At 38.2% G+C, this 23,620-nt stretch overlaps 1 protein-coding gene across 10 annotated transcripts in view; it reads left to right on the forward strand.

Annotated features, from left to right (window-relative positions):
- Positions 1-23,620, forward strand: part of ELAVL2 (ELAV like RNA binding protein 2) — a 107,260-nt gene that overhangs the window by 54,653 nt on the left and 28,987 nt on the right. For 8 of the 10 annotated variants that reach the window (XM_079330798.1, XM_079330804.1, XM_079330803.1 and 5 more), the window contains exon 2: positions 9,629-9,869. In XM_079330798.1, the coding sequence (XP_079186924.1) occupies positions 9,629-9,869 (241 nt within the window). Of the gene's footprint in view, positions 1-5,898; positions 5,990-9,628; positions 9,870-23,620 lie in introns of all 10 variants that reach the window. The other 2 variants (XM_079330796.1, XM_079330802.1) reach the window with 2 other exon arrangements.

Below are 23,620 nucleotides of genomic sequence, written 5' to 3' on the forward strand. Positions count from 1 at the left end.
CTTGATGTGCTTCCTGTTTCTCTCTATTGGTAAAACATCAGCTTTTTGAAGTTGTCAGTGGGGAAGAAAGGTGCAACTGCAGTAGGAAAGAGGGGAAAGTTTTACATGGCTCAGTTGGAATACTGATCTAAATGCTGAAAAATTCAAGTAGGCATCCTAGCCAGTTCAAATGGATGTTGATTTTGAAACCCTTCAACCTCTATCAAGTTGCTGTATTTGAAGAGTCATCATATTGTCTCCTTTCACCCCACTGATTCTTCTGTTTTCTTGTGTTGGTAGGCTTGAGAGAACTGCACATATTAAGGCTGAAGGGAAGTGTCTGCAATAAGATGCAGTTACGTCTTGAAGGATACATATGCATCTTGACAGAATTGTATTGCCTTGGAGAGCTTTTGCTAGAAGGCTGGGTCAGAGAGCTAACACAGGAGGCTTGGACAGCAAACAAGAGCAATAAACCCAGTTGGCAAGATGTTGTGGCTGTTAGAGTGCAGTTGAAAAATTGTCCCTGTTAAAAATCAGTCTTATTTGAAGTATTGGTCAAGTATTGGAATTGTTCACAGCTTATTTATTAGAGATCTGAATAGCTGTTTGTGTGATCCAGTCATTGTTTGGTGAAACTTTCTGAACATCAATATTGGCTGTGTTCAAGCAGTGCCAGCTTGACATTTAGTTAAAATTTCAAATACAACTAAAGTAATCACTTTGCTTAGCTGGCTTTGAACTTCTTTTATGTGAAAGAGGGCAATGAAAAGAAAAAGTGTTATTTTGTTCTGAGTTTTGGGGTTTTTTTTCCTCTATATGATCTAATTAGTAATGCATGTTGATGCTGTCCTGCTCAGAGAACTAGTTATGTTGGTGAAAGTGGTTGTGTCTAAATGTACCTGAATTATTAGGAACATAAAAATGTTTATAGTTTATTGGAGTCTTACTTGAACTGATCCCTTGTTGTAGTGAAGGTGCTTGTTTCTTTACAGAAGACTGCTAGAGTTGATCTTTCTAATGTTTTCTAATTTGTATTAAGTGTAATTTAAGTTACCTAGCTGATAGGGTAATCAGTAATTTCTGTTACAAGAGATCCGTTGTTTGCTCTAGATTGCCAGGTAATGGGTAATGCCCTTGCCTTGTTCTACGTTCTTTTTTCTATTTTTTTCAGGACCCCTTGCAAGTGTTTGTTGGCTTCATTCCTAATGCAGAGTAGCTTTAGAATATCCTGATACTCTTAAGTATTTTGCTGGAATATTAAGAGTTTACAATAGGGCTTCATACTGAGTGAAGATGTTTTCATTTAATCTACGTATGCATTTTTAGTGTTCCTACAAATATTTAGATGCAGTAGATAATTTGTGCTTTCTTGTTTTTGGCTTTTCAATGTGGTCACCAACCCTATGGAGGTCTTTCATGCCATTACTAACTGTTGCTTCTTGTTCAACTGTCTGCAGTTTCTCAGTTGTCTTATCAGTGCTTACCTGGAATAGTAAAGTCAGCTTTGGCTACGTCTTAATTTCTGCTGAAAGCTTCTGTAGATAAACTTCTGCAGCAGCAATCACAAGGGTAAATTACAGACCTCTTCCCTAAAATTCATATGACTTTTTTTCATAACTGTCTTCAACTCATCATGACTTTAAGGCAAGATACAATGTTAAGTGAAATGTGAAGTGGAATTATTTCTTTAGTGGTTCGAAGAGTCAGTGTGAAAAGATTCCCCTTCTAAACTGCCACTTTAGAGAAGCTAGAAATTGATTTTTATTGTTGCAAAGAATTCATGCTTTCTGGTCTTAATTGCCTTTGTTTATATTAGTAATTTTTTAAGTTATTTGATGATTTGATACTACCTCATTATCAGAATTTTAAGTTTCCTGTGAAGTTACTGTCTTGAATCTATTTTGTCAAAGTTCTTCCATATAACTTTGCATAAATCAAGAAATACTCCTCTGGTTTGTTCTCCTTAGCTGCATGAGTTCTCACCAAGCAGTGCACTGATGTCCTTGACAGCTATCTTCCTTACAGGGAAACTGAAGGGAGTGAGTAGTGTTTTGTTCTGACTGGCAAGGTTTTAACTGAAGATGTACCTCTGGCCTGTGTGTGCCTTTACCCATAAAGGACTTTGGGATGTTCGAGCAAGCTATGTAGTAGTTTTTGCATATGCTAGGTTGAACAGTCTCTGTCTCTTAATTGTACAGCTATTTTAAGTATGCATAAATTAGTACTGTCCCTTTATGTATGCTTCTAAGATACCTGACCCTTTGAAAAAAAGGAGTCCTTCAATTTATCACTCCAGTAAAAATAAAAATCACTAGAGGAAGCATGAAGAATTGCATCTATTCAAAGTATCAGTAACTCTGCACTTAAAATTTTAATACTTAATTTTTTCTTTCGAGTTTTATTTTTTAAAGCAAAATTTGGCATCTGTATTGTGCCAGGTCTTACTTTTCAGTGAGCCCTCAAATAATGACGATTTTTTTTTTTTTTTAATTTAACATGTTCAACAATAGTCCCCACAGAGAAGAAATAGCTTATCCTTGTTAAAATGCATTAATTACTGTTGTAAGTCAAAGTCGATGGAATAAATCCTCTGGAAGGAGAACAGCTTCATTAAAAGCAGAGACCAAAGATCTAGTTTAGACCTTTGTGTCTGGAAGAGATAAAGAATGATGTACGCAGCCAGAGGTGGTTCTCGTTCTGCAGTTTGGTATTATGAAATTTGCTTGTCCAAATGATGTGTGTAATTGTTGCATGCTTTCATTGCACTGGGCCACAGGATGGAATGGCAAACACTAAATACTAAAGCATGCTCTGAAGGCTTCCTGGTGTGTAAGCCTTGAGGAGAATCTTTAGGAGTGCTTTTACATCTCTTAGGACTTTATCAAGGGAATTTTATCAGCTGTGACCTTTGAGGCTGAAGGTCCAGCTTGGGTTGTCTCTGAACGGTGATAATGTACTGAAGTAAGCAGATGTTTTCAGTATCTGCTCTTAAATTCATAACATGATCACCTTTATGTGACAGTAGTGTTTAGAAGTATATAATGTAATTACGGCAGGCATCTGTGCAGTGATTTTTTTTTTTTTTTTTTTTTTAGTGCAGTGTCTATGAACAGAATTAAACTATATATATAAAACCTATGTGAAATAATTTTCTGCTCAGCAGTGACCAGGATGCACAAGTATTAATTGAAACAGGTTAGACTTTAGGGAGAAGTCTGACGCATTAAATGTTTCTCCCTAGCATCTATATGCATGTGAGGTAGTAATGGTAGTTGAAGGCTTATCTGCTTTGTCACCCAGGCAAGCATGAATAGTTGAGTATGTTACACACCAAAATACTTGTCTTGAAGGGAAAGTTAGTAGCCAAGCTTCTTGATAGCTCCACTATATTTTCTAAAGCTCTCGTATAAAAAATCTACTGTTATAATTGGAACTGTTCTATGGCAACCAGAACTAATTGCATAAACCATATGGCTTTTGAACTTCTGATGTCTTTTCTCTTGAAAAACAAAAAATCCTGCTTGCTTCTCTGCTAGGCAAACCTTACTCATGACTTGGTTCAACTGCAGCTAATTAGAAACTGGCATTCAGTGAATGCCATAAACAGTGTTTAAGAGTGTTTGGGTTTAAAATCTTATCTGTGCTGGGTGAACTAAAATTAAGTTTATTGAAAGATAGAGGCTGCCATGCACTGCATGTTAAAGAGAAATACACAGTTTGCTGAACAACTGTGTCTTTAGTTCTGCTTCCTTTCAGCATTATCAAGAGAGCGGATTTGCTCAGTCCACTTGACTTTATTGTTCTCCTCTAAATCTCAGTGTGTTTTAAGACAAACATGTCCTTAGTAGGTATAAAACCCTGTTTCCTGAACATAACGTTTTTACAGGTTTTGCATGCTAAACTATTTTAGTAACCTGAAGTGTAACACTGTCTCTGAGGCTAATAGTCAAAAACTGAATTAAAATTTTTTAGTGGGTGCTGGGCATTCTTCAACAGTTTAGTATTTTAAAATTTTTCGGGGAGGGGGGAAGAAAACTCACAGCTTTAATTCTGTGTTAAAGCCAAAAACTCATTTCAGAAAGCTTTCTCTTTTTTTCTAGAATGAAATTGGCCATATTTAATACTGTTTTTAGGTCAGATAGAAATGTATGTAAAATGGTAAGAATGCCAGTTTTCCAAACTAGATGTAAGAGCCACAGCCTTTAAAGTAATAAAAACAGTAGAAGAACTAGCAGAGCAAAATATGTTTTTGGGGCATAAAGATTTTTTTAGTCAGAGAACTGACTTGCATGCTGATTGCAAGTACTGTGTAGAATGCTTCAGTGAAGATAAATGTGTTATGCAAGCTGGAAGTACTTCAACTGACAGGTGCTCTTGACTTTTTTTGAGAAGTGCTGCAGTGCTTGAGAACAGTGAAGTCTCTAGTGAGTACACTGAATACAGACAAGTAAGCTGTTCTATTGAAGTTTTCTATCCACAGCCTGTGGTTCACAGGAAACAAATAATCTGTGGGGGTCACACTGCTTTGCTGAGAGCCATAGAGATCCAAATACATCATCTTGTGCACATCACTACGGTCTCTGTAGGATGAGAGTATTGGAGACTGCTATTTTAAAGCAGTCTTCCTATTCTTAATAAGGCTTGTCTGGACTTAAATCAATTTAGACCTCCAGATTTTATTTATGTAGTAAGCAGTTCATCAAGCATACTTGCCTGTGATCAGTGGAGAGCTTGAGAAGTGGTTACTGTTAGTTTTGGGTTGAGACCTCAGAGAATGGCATGCTAACTTGCAGTTGATACCAAAGCCCCGGTATTTTGCATAAAAAGGTGATTGAAGGTCGTTATTAACCTCCTAAGTTAGAAATAAAGACCAGATATGAGGTCTGCTAAGCATAGGGACTTTGGTGACAAACTGATGTGAAAAGTAACATTTTGAAACAGAAAAAGTGTTGAAGTAATCTTTATAAACCCTGGATGAGCAGCCTTCTGAAACCTAAATCTTTTTTCTGTCAGGTTTAGACTTAAATCTGCTAACCGTGGGCAAGAAGGATCTCTTGACTAGCACCAGTCTCAAGCTGTGGCAGTGGTCAGCAGCCTATTTGTTCCTGTTGTCGTTAGATTTTACATCTGGACTACCTGTAATCATCTGCAAATGGCCTGTTAGCTTTTGTGGTATCCTCCTAGCATTGTTCAATGCAAATCTAATTTTTGGTGATGTTTTAGTTAAAACAAAGAACGATCTTCTTGGTTACTAGCATACTCCTATGAGAAACGCTTGTGTGTTTTGTTCCAGTTATTCCACTTGATAAGTCCTTCACTCTGTTGCCACTTATATGTGCAGTGGTACTTACAAACAGCTGTTGCGAGAACTTAGTGAATGCCATCTGGACAAGGTTTTAATTTACGTAATTTTCAAAACCTAAGATTTTAAGTGTGAACTGGATTCTAACATGGTGCTTTGTCATCTTTGTATATTTTTTTTCCTGTGGGCTGGGAAAGACATGTAAGGGAAACTGTCTTTCAGTAGTGCATGACCATCTTGTGTGCTGGTGGAAAATCAACTCACTCTATTTCCTTTCTTTCCTCTTCAGTCTTGAAGATTTAAAAATTTGTTTTGTGGTTTAGTTTCTTTTAGGAATGGTGTGGTACTGGAGGTCATTTCCAGGGTAGATGCAGGGACAACTAGACTGCATTATCTTTTAAATCTTCTTTAAAATAAGCATCTTATTTCACATAAGAAAAACAATTTCTCAGCTGAATTTCTAAAGATTAGATTGGAATTGCCTCAAATCCAGTTAAGCCACACTGCATGGACGTGCTGGGAATATAAATGCAATTACTGTAAATTTGTACAAACTGGTTTGTTGCATTATCTTGCTAATCTAACATACAGTACTTTTTGTGTCCATATTGCAGACGGCAACTCCAAACTAACATGGCAGTCAGACTGTGTGATGTGGCTTCTCTGCTTAGAAGTGGTTCGTGGGCAGCAGAGCCTTGGACTGGGGTCTGTGGGATTTTTCTTAAATTCTGTAGGCTACTTTTGTACATGTTAATAGTGCTGAGGCCATACCAAAGTCTTTTAACCTTCCATTTGGAATGCTAACTCACCTATGTTTTGTTATAGGCTGTAGGTTGTGTTCCTAATCTGTGAGAGCCTAGAGCACACTGGCATACCAAGACAACTTTTTCTGCAAAATGGTGATCTCCTGTAGAAATTACACTGCAGTGGCTTGCCTTTCTTCTAATGTCAATTAGATTTTAGTACTAATTGAAAATACTTGGTGGATAATTGAAGATGGTTTTGGTATGGTCTGAATACTAAATTGCAGTAACTTTGGAAACCTGTATAGTTGTGTTTTTATGATTGCTATTTTAAAATTATATTTGCCAGTCTATTCTAAGACTTTAAAAAACTGTAAATTTAGTTCTTACTATTTTTGAGTGAAAAATATTTAGTACTTTGTCTTTTATGAATAGTTCTCTTTAGTCCATTAGTGGGGTATGCATTATTTGTAAACCACATTAGTACCACTTTATTCAGAGCAGATGGTTCTATAGCTGTAATTTTCAGCACACACGGGCTACTGCAGCTGTTCACTTGAATGTTGGCTTAGGATTCCATTCTTGCCACCTGAACATGAAAATAAATGTGCAATTAAGAGAGAATTGTTTGCTGTCCTTGCTAAATCCTAGTAAGTTTGATCAATGAACACTTCAAATTTGAGAATTAAACACAAAATGGGGAAAAAGGCAATCCTGCAGTGCATCAGAGCACAGCATTTGTGGTTACTACCTCTAACAGGTATGCTAGTATTTTGTAAAATAATTTACCTTAATTGGCATAATCTACTTTATCATCTTTTTAGTGGACCTGTTTCATCAGTGCCAGGTGCAGGTTGCCCCTTGGAGTTTGTCACAAGGGAAGAAAATGTTGTTCCATTTGCAGCTCTTCAGAGAAACTAGATCACGCTTTTCTAATGAGCGCTCTTAATAGATGTATCCTTTTTTTGCATTGTGTTGAAGTAACCTCTTGGAAAATACTTTCTGTATACAGAAGGTAGAACATAGAAATGTGTTCTAGGAAAGTCTGAGTAAGACTTCTAGTAAGAAACTCAACTTACCCCCTCTTGTATTATTAGGAAATTCTGTTATGCAGTCTGTGAACACAGCTGTTTGGATATGCACTGGTTGCATATAGTGTTTTAACAGGACTGCTAGGGCAGGCTCTTCAGAGTTCTTGATGGTGCTCTCTGATTTTTACACGATGCTTTTTTATGACAAGTCCTCTTAGTTTAATTATGACACTAAATTTTAATTATTGATGGATTTCTTTAGTGAACTTCTTGTGTTGAAGTATGTATTACTGGAGAATTAACTTATATAATTTTTCTCTTGCATGTTGTCCTAAACAGTTGGTCTCAAACAGGATAGGTTGCCCAAATCTTAGATATTCAGATTAAAAATCCATTGTATTTACCAGCTGTTGTCATTCAGTCACTGACTGAAGTGGCGAGAGCCATTTGTAGATGTGGCAGCTTGTGGTCAAATGCTTGTGTACAAGCAGACTCCTAATTATTTCTGCTGCATCTTGCAGTCATACCATCAGTTACTTTGGAGTGAGAAATGGTGGAATTAGGCTGGTTTGAGTTGAAAGTTTGTCTGTCTCTTTTAATACGCTTGCCATGAGCAAGGATGCCTTCCACTAGATCAGCATGCTCAGAGCTCCATCCAACCTGACCTTCAACATTTCAAGGGCTGCCTCTCTGGGCAAGTGCCTTACCATCCTCACAGTAAAAAATTTCTTCCTCATACGTAGTCTAAACCTATTCTCTTTCAGTTTGAAGACGTTCCCCTTTGCCCTGTTCATGCTCTTCAGAAATGTCTCTTACCATCTTTCTTGTAATCCTCCTTCAAGTACTAAAAGGCCACAATTAAGCCACCCCAAAGTCATCTGTTTTTTTTTCTGAACAAACCTGATGCTGAAACAGCATTTTGTCGCACGAGACTTACTTGGTCCCTAAGTCCAGGCCCTCCTCTGGGCTCAGTCTAACAGGTCATGTCCTTCCTGAGCTGGGACCCCAGAGCTGGATGCAGTGTTCCAGGTGGGGTCTCACCAGAGCAGAGCATAGGGGAAGAATTCCCACCCTTCCCTGCTGCCCACACTGCTTTGGATGCAGCCCAGGACACGTTTGGTTTTCTGGGCTGGGAGTGCTCATGGCTGAGTCATGTCCAGCCTTTCATCCACCAGCATCCCCTAGTCTTCCAGCAGGGCTGCTTTCAATGTGTTCATTCCCCAGCCTGTGTTGATATTGGGAGTGTCCTGACCACGTGCAGCACCTTATACTTGGTCATGTTAAACCTCAGCAGATTCCCACAGGCTCAGTCCAGGTCCCTCTGGATGGCATCCTGGCCTTTGGGTGTGTCAACAGCTACACTGAGATTTGTGTCATCTGCAAACTTGCTGAGGGTGCACTTGATCCATATGTCAGTGCTATTAGTCCAGTTGTATTAGTTATTAGTGTTAGTTATTGGCACTGGTCCCAGTATGGACCCCTGAGGGATGCCACTTGTCACTCACATCTGTCGAGACTGAGCCATTGACCACCTCCTCTGGATGCAACTGTGCAATCACTTTCTTACCCATCTATTAATCCACCCATTAATATTCTCCATTTTAGAGATACAGATGTTGTAGGGGATTGTGTCAATGGCTTTGTGTAAATGTAGATAGGTAACATCTGTAGCCCTTCCGTTGCCCACTGTTGGAGTCACTTCATCACAGAAAGGCCACTTGAATGTCGGACAGGACTTGTCCTTGGTGAAGCCATGTTGACTGTCTCAGGCCGCTTCCTGCTCTCCATTGGCCTTAGCACAGGATCTGGGAGAATCTGTTCCGTGGTCTTCAGGCACAGAGTAGTTCTGGAGTGGTCTAAAGGTAAATTAAGGTCAAGATTCAAATTTAGCTGTTCTCAGAGTTCAGGCAAGAGAAAAAATAAGAATGAGGAATTGTCAATTTCGTCAGTTAAAAGCATTTAGAAACCTGGTTCCAACCAGTGGTGAATAGTGACAAAAAATTGACATGAATATTGTCAAGGAAGATGTATTTTCCCAGCACATTCTTATATCCTCTAAATATCTCTTTAAAGTATTAATTTTGTTCTGCTATTTCTCATGAGAAGTATTCTTTGGATACAATTAATGCCTACCTCTTCTTGAAAATACTCAAATGCTACTTCCTTAAAAGCTGCATTTCATATTATTTCAGTAATCAGTTGTAAGTTGGTAGAAAGGATTACTTTTGCACCAGGCCAGTTTTATTTGACAACTTCTGTAATAAAAAGGCTGTGACTCTCCTAAGTGAGGGGAAGTGCAGAGGATGGAAACTAAGCTTTGAGTGCTGATTTCATTTAGTGAGCTTGTAGAAAATAGTTTATTTGCTTGCAAGGTTTTAAAGTGTTGTGTTGACTAATAGCTTAATGCCCTTCTGTACTGGTGTTAGGGTTTTTTTCTTGCATGTAGAGGAAGTATATGGCCTTGGCAGTACCATTTCTGCATAGTGATAGGTCTTCTAGGTGCTTGTTTGGACTCTCACACCTGATACTGAAATACAGATTTTGATGGTTCTTGTTTTCTGTTTTTTCAGCAGGTAATTGCTGCCATGGAAACACAACTGTCTAATGGACCAACTTGTAATAACACAGCCCATGGTTCAGCTACCATAAACAATTGCGCATCACCAGTTGATTCTGGAAACACAGAAGACAGCAAGACCAATTTAATAGTCAACTACCTTCCACAAAACATGACACAAGAGGAACTGAAGAGTCTGTTTGGTAGCATTGGGGAGATAGAATCCTGCAAGCTTGTCAGGGACAAAATAACAGGTATGTTGGTTTTGGATTTTTCTGTGTCTTTTCATTTTTCCAAGCAGCAAACTCTGAGAAGGTATTCTGCAGTGCTCTAAAGTAATGGAATAAAGGCAGAAGGAACCAATGCTGATGGTACTGGTCAGAAGGAACGCACATTAATATCTTTTAAAATTATATACCTAAAAAATATTCATTTGTATTTGTTAGGTTAATTTTATGCTATAAATGCTATCAAGACACTTAAACCTGGACTTCAGTGTATTAGGAAAGAAGATTCATGTGTGGAAAAGTGTATATTTTTAGAGAGTTTCCTTGAATTTTGATTCAACCTCACTGAAGTTAGACTTTAGCACTTGTTGCTGCAAAGCTGCTTCTTTTCAGGGATACAGTAAAAAAGGGCAGATTATCTTACCTCATTGGTAAAGCTACTTTTGAATCAGAGCACTTGCACAGTTTCCTTAGGATGCAGTGCACACTAGAATCAGTTTCTGCTTGTTCTCTTCTTACTGAACGTTCTCTGGCTTACTTCTGTTGGCTGAATCTTGTTTGTTTCCTTATGGCTTTGAATAACCAACAGATCTTCCCACAGCAGATGACTTGTTCTTAAGACATTAGGTGGTGGAATGGGTAAATCCGTGAAGCACCCTCCTTAAGCATTATAGTCTGGGATAATGAAATCACTGCTTTTAGTTGATCTAACCTGACTAAACCTTGAAGTAGTCTTTGCTCTTCAGAGTGTGAATATTACTGAATGTTGTTGGGTATGCCAAAGAAACCAGATGGGGCTGATGCCACAGGTCTTGCTGTCTTCAGGTAAAGTCTGATTGATGAAGAAAACAAGCTTGTTTTCTCTGTAGGTAGTGACTTCAGTGCTTTGAAACAAAAGGTCCCTTCTTTAGATGTTTCCTGACCCCTTGTTCTGGGAGTGAAAAGGTGTAACTGGTACTTCATCAGTAAGTGGGATGGCTATTCAAAGACAGTTTATCTCTGTTTTGTATATCCCATTTATTTAACATTCCTTATCAAAGTTGTGTAGGAATTACTTCAGAGGCTATTGTAGGCCCACAGAAGTAACCCTCAAGATCTTCATAATCAGTGTTCAAATTGTCCATATCCTTACATGAGTCTGTTCTGTATGCCAAAAGCACACCATTGCTGCTACATAGTTTCAAAAGACTCCTTGCCTGGGAATGGAGCTGGACTTAATAGTGGACCTCTAGTTTCAAGGTGTGATGTTTTCTATATGGCATGAAGTGATACCTGAGAAGGATCCTGAATTTAAATTACATTCTCAGTAGCAGAGAACTCCAGAGTTGAAATTGTTGGAGATGTATAGTTTTTGTACTTTATCAGAGAGCAGCTCCTCAGCTTTGAGAGATACTTTCAACTGTCAGCCAAAATGCTGTATCAGTTTTGTTCCAAAAAGTTTTAGTATAGTAAGTGAGAATGAGAAATGTGGTGTCTGACCTTGTAACTGCATTGGGAGCAATACTGCTGATTTAAGTAGCCTGGAGTAAGATGACTTTGTGTTTGTAGATGCTGAGGAGAAAGCTCTCAGCTTTCAGTCCTGTTCTTACTCATTTTCAGGTTTTCTTCAGTGAGTTTTGAGAAGCAAATTTTGCTTTTTCTTCTAAATTCAGAACAGGGATTGTTACCAGGTTTTTGAAGGAAGAGATAATTACAGGAGTTTCAAACTTTTATTGGTCTAATTTCCCTGTTAAAATGTAACGGGCTTTTTTGTCCTTAAATGAACTGTCATGAGCACTAGTTTCTTGGTGAGTATCTTTAAATGATAAGCTTAGGGTAGCACAGAAGTTCAAATACACTTCTATGGTTGTGGTATCACTGAGGTCTGTAGTAGCTTGTCGCCACCACTCAGTGCCTGCTAGTTTGCAAACAGAGTGGAGTTTGGTGGCATCATCTGTGGGCCAGTCCAGTCCTATCCTTGGATTAGAGTGGTACCATCCTGCAAGCTCGATGTCAAAGACTGTTTCACTTCATAGCCACTGTCACTGGTGGGCAAGACCAGCAACAGGGAGGAAGTTACCATAGCCCACTGGCCACTGAGACAGAGATCAGCTTGTTTACCCCAGAGGGCATCCAGTGGGGCTGTGTGTGAACTGTGATCTCTGCAGCTGTGCCTACTTAGAAAGCACAGTCCTGTCTTGAGAGTCAGAGTTATTCCTGCCAGAATCACTGGGTTGCCAGGGACATGTGTTAAAATTCAGAGAGATCATGGCTAGCCACTGTCATCTTGACCCAAATACTCATTAGCAGCTGGTGGATTTAAACCAAGTTATCTCCAGCCCTGTTATTTAGTACTCACTCTGTGATCACATCTGCAATGCTGAAGTACATTTGCATTATTGTAGAATTCACAGAATGGTTTCAGTTGCATGGTACCTTAAAAAGCATCTGATTCCAACCTCCCTGCCGTGGAAATGGACACCTTCCAGTTGGGGTGAAAGTGCCCCATTTTCTTGAAGCTGTCTGCGCACTTCAGGATTGAGAGGAGTTGAACTTGAAGGTCTTCCTTGTTTTTCTTCCTATGGAAAAAACTGTTTGAGAGGAAGGAAGCACCCTAGAGTTCACTTACTAATTTCTTGTGAGCAGTTTTAAGTCCAAGTCCTGATTATTTTATTGATTTTTAGCTAGGGATATACATGTGAGAAAGGGAGAAAGCTCATCTGTGAAGGTTCCTGATGGTCATTTCCAAGCATGCATTTCATGGGCAAAACTTTGTTGAGGCAACATTAGTAGTTGAACTAGCTGCTTTCTGTATTAGTGGAAAATCTTTCCAAGTGTTATCAGTAAGAATTAAAGCAGCTGATTGCTGTATTGTTTTGCTGAAGGTAAATAAATTATATGTTGGTAGTACTGAAGGTTCTAAAGGATGCTGAACAAGAGTCTCTCTCCATGTGAGAATCCCACTGACAGCAGCATCTGATAAGTAGGTCATGAATGTCATTTTATCTTCACTCGCTAACCAGAAAATCTGTCAGGAGTGAGTCATTGTGCCTAGACATTTTAAGAGTCTGTGTTAACTCTTACATGCCTTTGACTAATGCAGATGTCAATACAAATTGCAAAATTACCACATAAGTTAATTGTGCTTGTACAATAGGTAGACCTTGGTCTCAACAAAGCAACATGAGTGAATTCCAGTCAGCCACTTTAGATAGCTGTTTCATGTAGTTTAAGTTCTTTTACATATTTAGAAGGCAGCAGAGGTAACATCATAAATTGATAGAATTTTATGTAGTCCAATTTTAAGCACATATGGTTACAAAAAATATCTAAAAATACTCTAAATCTTAGGGAAGAGAATAAAACAGTGAAATTTAATTAATAGAGTTGCATCTGGTCAAGCACTTTAAAGAGCACATGCTTTCTGCTTGCACAAGATAGATGGATTTAGCAGCTTTTGAAAAAATACAAGAAACAGCAGTAGCTAGCACTTGAAAAGGAAGAGATACCATAGTATGGTAAACATTTTATAGACCTACTTTTCTGAAACTTGACTATAGGTATTAATGTGACTGTAGTCTCCTTAAAGACAACTACATTCTTTCAACTTCCACTGTCTTTCGTACAATTGAAATTGTACATGTGAGAGATTAATGCTTAATTTTCACATCGCAGAGTAATCTCCCAGTTTTCAGTTTTGCTTGTGGTATTGCTAGCTAAACTGAAACTCATGGAATGTAGACTCCTTAATTTCAGAAAGCAACTAACTCAGATGTCTAAAATATGGGAAAATATTTGTTTTCTTGGCTTTAAAACTTCCATACTGCTCTCTTATTAGAATCAATCATATGCTCATAAAATTCACAACTTATTGTCTTTAAAAAAGAATCTGTTTGTTAATAGGTCTGGTGTTCTTGTTTCCTTAACCATGTTTGAACTACTAATAATGCTTATATCTGCGGTTTTCTTTTTATGGTTTTATTTCTTTTTTGTGATTTCTTTTGCAGTTTGGCATGCCTGCTTATTCTGTCTACAAAGTGAGGCAGGATATGCTTAGGGACCTATCCTGAGACTGTATTTCCCAATCACAGACTGGTGTGTTGTCAGTTGGGTATGAGCTATGAAGCTGTGGTAATGTTGTTACCTTCTGTACAGGGAGACAGGTGCTCTGCACTTGAAGATTTTGTCAATTCCTTTTGCCTTCTATAATCTTTACTTACAGATAGAGTAACTCCACTTTAGGACATACCTGCAGATCACTGTTACATGACATTTTTTCCAAACTTGATCCAGCTGCCTTACTGTGGCACTTAGACATATTGGTTGAAAGTCTGATCCTCATACACACCTTTTTTAAAAAAAATCTAGGTTCCTGTTTGTCTTGTGGCTGGAAACTCTGACAAATTGTGGTGATGTTTCTTTATGGTCAGCGTTATAGGTTCATGGTGTGATGTTCTTCAAATCTTACATGACACCTTTAAAAATTTCAGACTTTTGCAGTCTAGAGTACAATCCAGAGTACTGGAGTCTCGTCTACACTACATTGTGATGGATACCTCGTGTAGAGGAAAGATCACGTTTGTCTCTCATACCTCTTTCCATAAGACTAAAGCTAACAGGTTATCTTGCTTAATTTTGTAGATCTCATCTCTTCCTCTTGAAGAATCTTTGAAGTATTCTCTCATTCCTGTGTTGCACAAAGTGAAGGTGTAAAATGCAGCACACAATTAAGATGTCTAGAACTGCAATTCTAGTAAAACTGCCTGAAAGTTGAACACTTCAATAAAATTGTTGAAGCAGCTGTGTCAATATGTTTGCAGCTAAAGTTTATGCGGAGTCTTAGTTCTCATGTATGTTCTTGGTCTTCACTGAAGTACCATGGTAATAAATGCAAAGGATTCTGAGTTGGTCATAGAAATATATAGAGTTGGAAATGTCATCAGACGGACCTTGTATTGTTCAGGGGTAACACTGGTCACAGTTCAGTGTGGGCCATGTACATGCACCTAGTCAGTGCAGTGTTAGGGGGGACTCTGCTCTGCCAGATCCTTGATTGTGGAGTGCTCAGTCTCCTCTAGTGCAGAGTCAGAGAAAGCATCTGTCACAATTGCAGTCTGCCAAAATAGCTGAGGCCATGACTTGGAGAAGGATTTTCTTTTCTGAGGGGTAAGTGGCTTGTTTCAGCAGAGCATGACTGAAACATGGATCTCTGAGATGGCTCTTACACTTGCTTTGACTTGTACAGCAGTCTTTTGGTAATCAAGGGAAAACCTATTTGTATCCTCAGTGGAAGCAGTATGAATTGTGTTATCTGACTGGCTGCTTGAATCTAGAACATCAGAAACTTGTTAAGCTCTGTAGTATTCACTCCTCCTATCATAACATTGTAAATGTTAGTGTCTCACAAGGGCAGAGCTGCTGGAAACCTTATGCCTTGTCAGTGCTACTGCATATCTAAAACTCCTGACTTTGAAAGTGATCTCAATTGAGCCTGGACTGCCAGTTTCTTTCAAGTCTCTTGTCACTGTTGCTCTGAGCTATCTTAGCTTTCTCTTCAACTCTAAATCTTCCCTTATTTGAATACTTATTTTAAGGCATCTAAACTAACCTTACAGGAAGATGGTGAAAATAATGATTGTGCTTTAATTTGAGGCTACTTACTGCCTTAAAGATAAGGTAGGAGGCAAAGCAGGTGAGTCCTACAAAGCTGGTTTTCCTTTTTTTGTCCCAGAGGAAGCAGGAGAAGACAGTATGGCATATCTGTGGAGGGTCTTAGTGTTCAAAGTTACGTTTTATGGTGTAGAAAGTTTTAAGCATTCCCATGACAAAAAAAGAAATTCTTGAGCACGACAGGGCAAATGAAATCTGGAATTTCAGGTACTTGCTTGTACAGTATGAGTGCCCAATACAGAGAAGACCACATGAGTGAACAGAGCACAACGACCTGGTCATGTTTCGAGAGAGGCTTGCTATTTTTATAAAAGTCCCCAGCTCCTTTTCCTTGTTAGCCTTTACTCCCAATATGTTTGATGTTTGTAGTCTTGTATCACTCTAATGCATCAGATGTTCTTGCAAGGTTTTGTGCACTTGGCTGGTAGAGGAATTTGGCAGCTAAAGGAGGAACTTGTTGAAGCTGCCTGTTCTTTTATGGTGTGTTGATTCTGTGATACAAAGGGGTACTTGCTAGCTGTTTCTAAGTGGTGTGCTGAAATGAGGTTTTTGTCAGTCTAACAATTTCTGATTAAGGCAGGGTTGTGGATAAAAGATGCTGCCTGGAAAACTGTCTTGCCAGTAGAATGTATTGTGCAAAACTTGACTAAAATATGAAATTAAGAATAGAAACCAGATGGGATTGGAGGGGGATTACTATTTATATGAATTTATGTATAAGTTATGAATTTGTGTGGTGGCTGTTCTCTGGAGCATCTTGTGCAAGACTTGAAGCATAGATCTTCTGGAGAAAGGGAGGGTTGATCTTAAAATCACCTTCTAAATTTTCAAGTTTGCAGATGTTAAAATGTTGTTTCTGGTGTGGCCTAGGGAATCAGTGAGTTACAGTGCAAAGTTAATCAAGTGATTTTGAACTTGGTGTGCTTGCTGGAGGAAAGTGCAGCAGAAGAGCATTGACTTAGCTAGCTTGGGTGCTTGAAGTACCATCCTGCAGGCTTAATCCTGAAAGAGTTAAGTTTCAAGTAAATTTAGATGTGGATCCAGAGCACAGCTAACATTTTAAATTTTCTGAGGGCTTGTAATTAAATGATCTGTAAGGTTTCTTGCAACCCAGGCAATTCTGTGGCGTTTCACGCTTTTGATTCCTATTTAATGTTACTAAAAAGTATTTAGCAGCATTTGCTGTAACCTTTCCATAGTAAACTGCATAATTTATTGCACACGTCTTCTGGAAATGAGTCATGTATACAGGTGAGGATGAAGGAAGTTGTTTCACCTTTTGTTACTCAAGACACTTCTTAACTTTGTACTTCCATATGATTTTCACTGTTACGTAGACACAATGCTGTTTTGACCTTTCAGAAGTTCATAGGAGCTGTTTTTACAAGTAAAAGGTAGAAAAGACCTGTTTGACTGAACCTGCCAGGGATTCACTCATATTGCTAACCTCGTGGAAACAAGCTGTTTTAAAAATTATTATTAATTTATATATTAACCTGAATTAATGACTTGATCTCAATATATAGCATAAGCAAGAACTTTTTAAAAAATTTAACAATTTAACTCTTTTTATATGACCAAATATAATTAGGGACCTTGCAGATTGCTAAATCGCTCTGCTTTGCAGTAAACACAGTGCTTTTTGATGGAGATAATTACAATATACATTATCTTGCACTTCTCTGCAAACAGATTACCATTCACTTTTGTTGGTTGCCAAAACTTACAAGAAGCCTGTGAAAGCATTGTGGTTTGCAAACTGGCATTGCTCTGTAATGATGTGGACTGTCTTGTGTGCTTTTGGCTGAGGTAGTGCTCTCTGATTCCACAGTGGGAGTCGCAGCTGCCAGTTTGGTGTATCTTGCATGGTTTACTCTTTCATATGTGTATGTAGGTATATGTAGCTGTTACATCCTAGTGATCCCAGGCCTGGGAACTGTTGGAATAAATGCTGATTCTAGTGGAAGCTAGTGTGTGAGAGAGACTTCTCGTAACCTGAAGTTTTTACAGCATAACTGCTTTCCATAGTAACAAACTACCTCCCTTTGTGAGATTAGTATTTATAACAAGGAAGGTTTCAGCGATCTTTGCCTCAGTTTGGGTAGTGATGTAACTGATGCCCTGAAGCTCTTTCACTCCAAGGATGTCATGTGGATTGTAAGGACCTGAAAATCTCTACAGAAAGTAGATTCTTCCTCTCAGCCTCCACATGCTGAGTGGTATGTAGTAAGACTTCAAGCTGCAGATAGCCCTAACAGGTTCATGATTGGTCCATTATGTATTGAAGCAGCTAGTATATTGTGTTATAGAGGCAAGACCTTAAAATATATGCAAGGAACTTCCTAGCTGCGTGTGTTTATTTTCTATTAAATACACGTATTTTTATTTTCTTTTATCATGGTATTTCAACTGGCAGCTCTTACTGTGAAAATTTGCAAGACTGCCATTGTGTGTGGTTTTCTGTGTACAACTGCAGAAAAGGGCTTATTTTAGTATTCTCTATGGAATTTTTCTTCCTGGAGTATGTCAAGTCAGAGTGGAAATAGAAAACTGTGGAATGTCACAGAAGCAAACTATGCAATCCTGTGGTTTTATTGACCTAATACTTTAATCCACAGTAAAGAGAAAATAACTGAGAGGGCTCAGATCTTGTATTTCATTTTAGTATTCCTTTATTTTTTTTTTATAAATCTACTAATTACCACAGTTATCAAGAACACAGCTGTATTATCTTCAGAATTTCTGCACTGTTGACCTGTTGCAATTACTTTGTTTCTTCCTTTGCTTATTTGAGGAATTTAGCAGAATTTACTAAAACAGAAGGGGATTTGTAGTGTGAATTCTTTCCTGTCTTCTGAATTTGTGGATCTGTTGTAGATAAGGTTTTCTGTAGTCTTTCTGGTAGCTGTGGCTTTGTGCATGTTAAACCAAAGCTCTTTTTGAAATGTGCTTGGAGCCTAATAATGCTGCACGATGGTTATGAAAAATTGCATCTAACATAAGATGCATTGATTATTTCAGTTCCCCACTCTTCTGCACCACCTTCTAAACTAGAAAAGCTTACTTAGGAAAGAATTTTACTGTATTCATGTAAGAATTAATTGTTGTGGGGACGTACTTCAGTTTCAAATAATGAAAACTTAACTTTCCTCAGCATGTTTTTTTTTCTATGTTAATTTAGCAACTGCAAAGAGAAATGTTTTTTTCAGCTACTTAGTATTGCAGATTACTTGTTTGTTAATTATAGCTGTTAAAACTGAGAAAGTGTTGCCCTTGGACACTTTCAGGGACATATTTTTTGAGTTGACAGTTAAGACCTTCACTAGGGAAAGAAATTATGTTTTGAGGACAATTTATCATTCTTTACAAGTTTGCATGTATTAGTAACGACCAGAAAAAAACAGCAAAAAATAAGCATGTTTTTTTACAAGAAAGTAATATTGGAAATTAACTGTGAAAAAAATTCCTAGAGCAAGGGAATATTTTTCAAACTTAGGATCATGGCACATTGCAGGATGTCTTTCAAAACTCTGAGATTAAGTAGCAGGTAAAAACCTGGATAAAAGCCAAAGCAAATTAACCATTCCAAAGTAGCATGTATTTCTGTGAAGTTTGGGGAAAGAATTTACCGTCAGGTATGTCCTGGTTTTTGCTGGGAGAGAATTCCTTTATTCTCAGCAATAGATTCAGTGCTGTGCTTTGGAATCAGTAGGAAAATAATGTTGGTATCACACTGATGGTTTGGCTGCTGTTGAGCAGTGTTTACCCTGAGTTGAGGACTGTTGAGTGTTTTGTGCTCTACCAGTGTGCAGGTGTGGGAGTTCATGTCAGGGGGTGTGAACTGGCCAGTGATGTATTCCACACCATAGAACCTCATGCCCAAATAGTCAATAAACTGGGGAGTTACCTGAAATGGGGCTGCTTACGGTTCAGGGACAGGATTTGGTGTAAGCCACTGAAAGACAAGCAGACTTTTTTGTCTATCACTTGTTTTCCTTGGGATTATTCTCCTTTTTTTATTTCCTTTTATTAGTAGTATTATGTGTTCCTTTTTTTCAGTTACCAAACTGGTCTTCATTGGAAGGCGCTTTTTTTTTTTTTTTTTTTTTAATTCTTCTTCCTTTTTCCCCTGGAATGTGAGGGGGAGTGTTTTTAGTTGTGACTGTGTGTTCTTGGTTGCCATCTGGGTTTAAACCACAACAAAGTGCTGTGCCAGTTTTTCACTTGGGTGAGCACATTACCACAGATTTTGAAACACCCCAGAGTAGAACAAAGTGCTTTGCATCCATTTCCTTATTTAAGGTGACTAGGTGGATACAATGAGACAGAATATTGAGCACTGCTGGTTATATTCCTGACAAGGAGTAAACTATTTGCAAAAGGCAAAGCTGTGATGCCTGGCATTGTTACTGCTATTAATGGTAAAAATTAAAGGGTATAGCTAACTTTCAGAAAAGTGTTTGGTTTGGCAAATTCCATGGTATTCTTTCACCTTAGAGTGGTAAGGGTCATCCCCTTCTAATATGACAAGCTAGTTTGTAAGAGTCTGACTGTGTAGATCCATCTTTATTATTTTGAGTAGTTTGTGGCTGTTGCTGGTTATGTTTGAATCCAAGACAGTAATGGGCATAATTCTCAGTGTTCCTCCTCCTGTAGCGTCCATAAGCATTTGCTGTTTCTTTTGTTTATGCAACAGCATGTACCTTTCCATGCAGTCCCTGCTTTCAACCACACTTTCTTGTGTTAAGATTTTTTTTATTTGAATATGGTGGATGTCTTTTAATATCCTCCAGCTGATGTCTTTTCTGTATTGCTGAACATCTTTTGTCAGGTTCATATAATGCATAGCATCCATGGTACCCCCCCCACCACGAATTTTCTCATGCTGCAGGGAAGAAGCAGAGTTGCACCATCACTTTGGTATCCAGCAACAACAAGCTTGTCTTGATGAAGCGCTAGATGATGATGGTGTTCCTCACATGTGAAGAACTATAAGCTATAAGGCAGGAGGATGGCACCAAATTAATGAAGAGCTGAACCTGGCTTACTGTGTGGCAGGATATGCTGTCAAGTACTTTGATCAGTGTTTGGTCCTTTTCATTCATTCTTCAATTTGCATTATTCAGATTTAGAACGATAGCTGAGAAATGGTTTGGGAGAAAGGCACTGAAGTATCAAATACTGAAATCTAGTAGCAATCATAGTTTACAGGTGTTTTCTTACGAGCTGTCCGGCCTTGCCTCCTCATTGATGTATGAGTTGTGTGTGTTCACTAAATAGAATCCATCTGCTGGAACTATAAGCAAACAGCATTTAAATTAAGAATTGCTCAATGATTGCTAAGCTGCTTTTAAAATTCAGTTCAAGGCTTAATGCAAACCAAAATATAGTTTGGAACTTGAGCAGTAACTTACATTAATAGTAAATAGAGAGGTTGTTGTTATTCATTTAGCCCTTCTTGCCTAGGCCACAGTCATGTAGGGAGTTTCAGATACAGTGCTGCATTGAGTTGTATGTCTTGCGTGTGTGCTCCTAGCCTTATTCAGTGTCAAGAAAATACTGTGGTAGTCTCTGTGGCATTAATCACAGATGACAGTAGTGATTTTAAAAGATGAGGCAACTTTTTTGTAAAAGAGCTGGTACTGGCTAAATATCTTGCCTCACAAGTCATCTGTGGGATTGTCACTCTGCAGGATCACTCTAGCATATTATAGAGCATTCCAGTCTCTTAAGTTGCAAATCTACACAGACAAAAGGGTTGAATTTTTCTTAATTCTGTATCTGAAATGGGGTTAAATTTTTCATGCTTCTGAAGTTGGGCTGGAGTCTAGTAGTATTACCTTTTCTGTGGCCACATTGGCTTGCTTTCAGGACAACATAGACTACTACTTGCAGCTTTTAGGTTGATCTTTACATAATCCTGTGGGTTTTCTGTAGTGACACTTCTGCTTTTGTGTAGTGGTATTGGAGTACATCTTCACTCTGAAATTTTAGGAGACTTGCAGAAACTACATGAGTCCATGAGATGAATTCTAATGTGAACTTTATATGTGGTCTTCATATATTGTCATGGATGTTTCTTAACAACTTTCTTCCACCAGCATGTACAACCTTTGGAGTGATGAAAGGCAGAATAAAACCTAATGTCAAGTTTCTGTGAATTTGATTTGGTCCTGATGACAAAAACATGAAGCTGGCTTGTTCTTACAGTAGTTCAGTGGATCTGAATTAACTTGATATGCGGAGACAGAAGCTTATGGCTTTAAACACAGTTTAGTGTATTGAAAACAATGCTTGTAAAATAGCAAACAATACGTTTCTGTTTACTAGAAAAAAGACTTTTCTTTTTTCAGTCAACATCTGGATGACCTTTTTTAGAGGTGTTAAGCACTGAAGGCAGTGTATGTAGCTGAAGTTGGATCGTAAAAAGAAATAATATCTCAATCTTCTGAAATTCCTATGAGTTCTCTTTCTGTAGATTTGTACACCATGACTTTCAATTCCTAGACTTTATTAACCTCAGATTCATAAGCCTTACTGTAATATTGATGCAAATAATATGTCCCATTTGGAGTTTTTTTCCAAGGTAGATTTTTTTTTTTGGTACTATTTCTTCTTCTGTGATATTGAAGTTCTTAATGGTTATAATCCTATAACTTAGTCTTTTGCAATAAGATCTTTTTTGCAGAAGTCTGATACATCTGAAATGATGGCATGGTGAATATTGTAGAAAAATCTCATTTTTTAAATGTGTGCTTATCACTTAGCAATTTCTGTTTGTCCTGTGGAAATGTATGAATGTGACTTGCTAGTCAGACTTCAGATTTTCTACAGTATGATTAGTCTGTGCTTAGTTTTTGTATTAGACCATGAAAATTGTTTTATGCCATAGTGGTGTGTATTATTTTGAAGATGTATTATTAATGAGGTTGTAAATGTTTTAGGGTTTTTTGTTTTTCTCTGTTTGATATGCCTGTCTGGATGGTCACTTATGACAGTTTGGGGTTTTCTCTTCCACAATGTAGCATTAATAGATTCAGTTAGTTGGGCTGCTTTTCGTACATTACTTTTATCTGTTATTGAGAACTTAGAAACAACAGCCCTTCTTGCTCCTTAAAATGAACCAGTACATTGCATAGAACTCATTCAGTCTTACTTGATCAGTACATTCTGAAAAGGTTTTGAGAGCTTGATGGATTATAGAACTTGCCTTGACTGTTTTTTGTAGGAAAAAATACTACCTGATACTGTTAATTATTGATTTTGCTTGACCTTCAGACATTACAGGAATATTGAGGATTTCTAGACAGGATGCAGGATTATAAGGAGCTCTGGTAATGTATTCAACATTTGGTTCCAAAAGTTGGCTTGCTCAGCCCTTTCACTAGGTATTCCATAGCTCTAAGGGGAAACAGCAGCCAAGGACTCCCTCATGTGGTGGGTGTCCCAGACTTCCAGAACAGTGCTGCATTGTGAAAAGCTGTTTCCAGTTCATGCGAGTAGCAAGTGTGTGTTGAAATGATGCAAGTTCTTGGCTGTGGGAAGAAGTGCAGCAGTGGAAGCTCTTCTAGTGCTGAAGTTGCACTTTCAGATCCTTTCAGCACCTGTTAGTTATCTGGTAATAATGCCACTGCATACTAATGGAGCAGTGTTGCAGGGAAGAAAGGTACCATCTGTATGCTCAAGGAAAGAAGTTAGAAAGAAGTGTAAATTCTGTCGGGGAATACAAGTTTCTCGCATATGTGTATAGGAAAATTATCTTCAGCAGCAGCTCTTTGGAAAGGAAGATCATGATGCCACATGTTCAGTGCACAGCTGGACAGCAGGAGACATCAGGACCAGGCTTTGTATCAGCCAGAAATGTCTAGGGTCAAACCTGTTGAAATTTCTGCCCAAAAAACATTCAGAGAAGGCCTAGTAGAATACCAAGATGCTATAATCAGTCATGAAATAAAACTGTTTTAATCAGTGTTGTCTAATCATGGTGTTAGGCAGAAAGCTATTTCTGTTCTTCACAGGTGCTATAAAATGTTGCAGGACTACTGAAAAGGCAGCAGTAAATTCACTGTGCATTTATGTGGGGTTCTACCTCTCTTGAAAGGGCTTATTTAAATACTGTTAGATTAAAA

This window comes from Erithacus rubecula, assembly GCF_903797595.1.
Source record: "Erithacus rubecula genome assembly, contig: SUPER_Z_unloc_1, whole genome shotgun sequence".
Taxonomy (NCBI): domain Eukaryota; kingdom Metazoa; phylum Chordata; class Aves; order Passeriformes; family Muscicapidae; genus Erithacus; species Erithacus rubecula.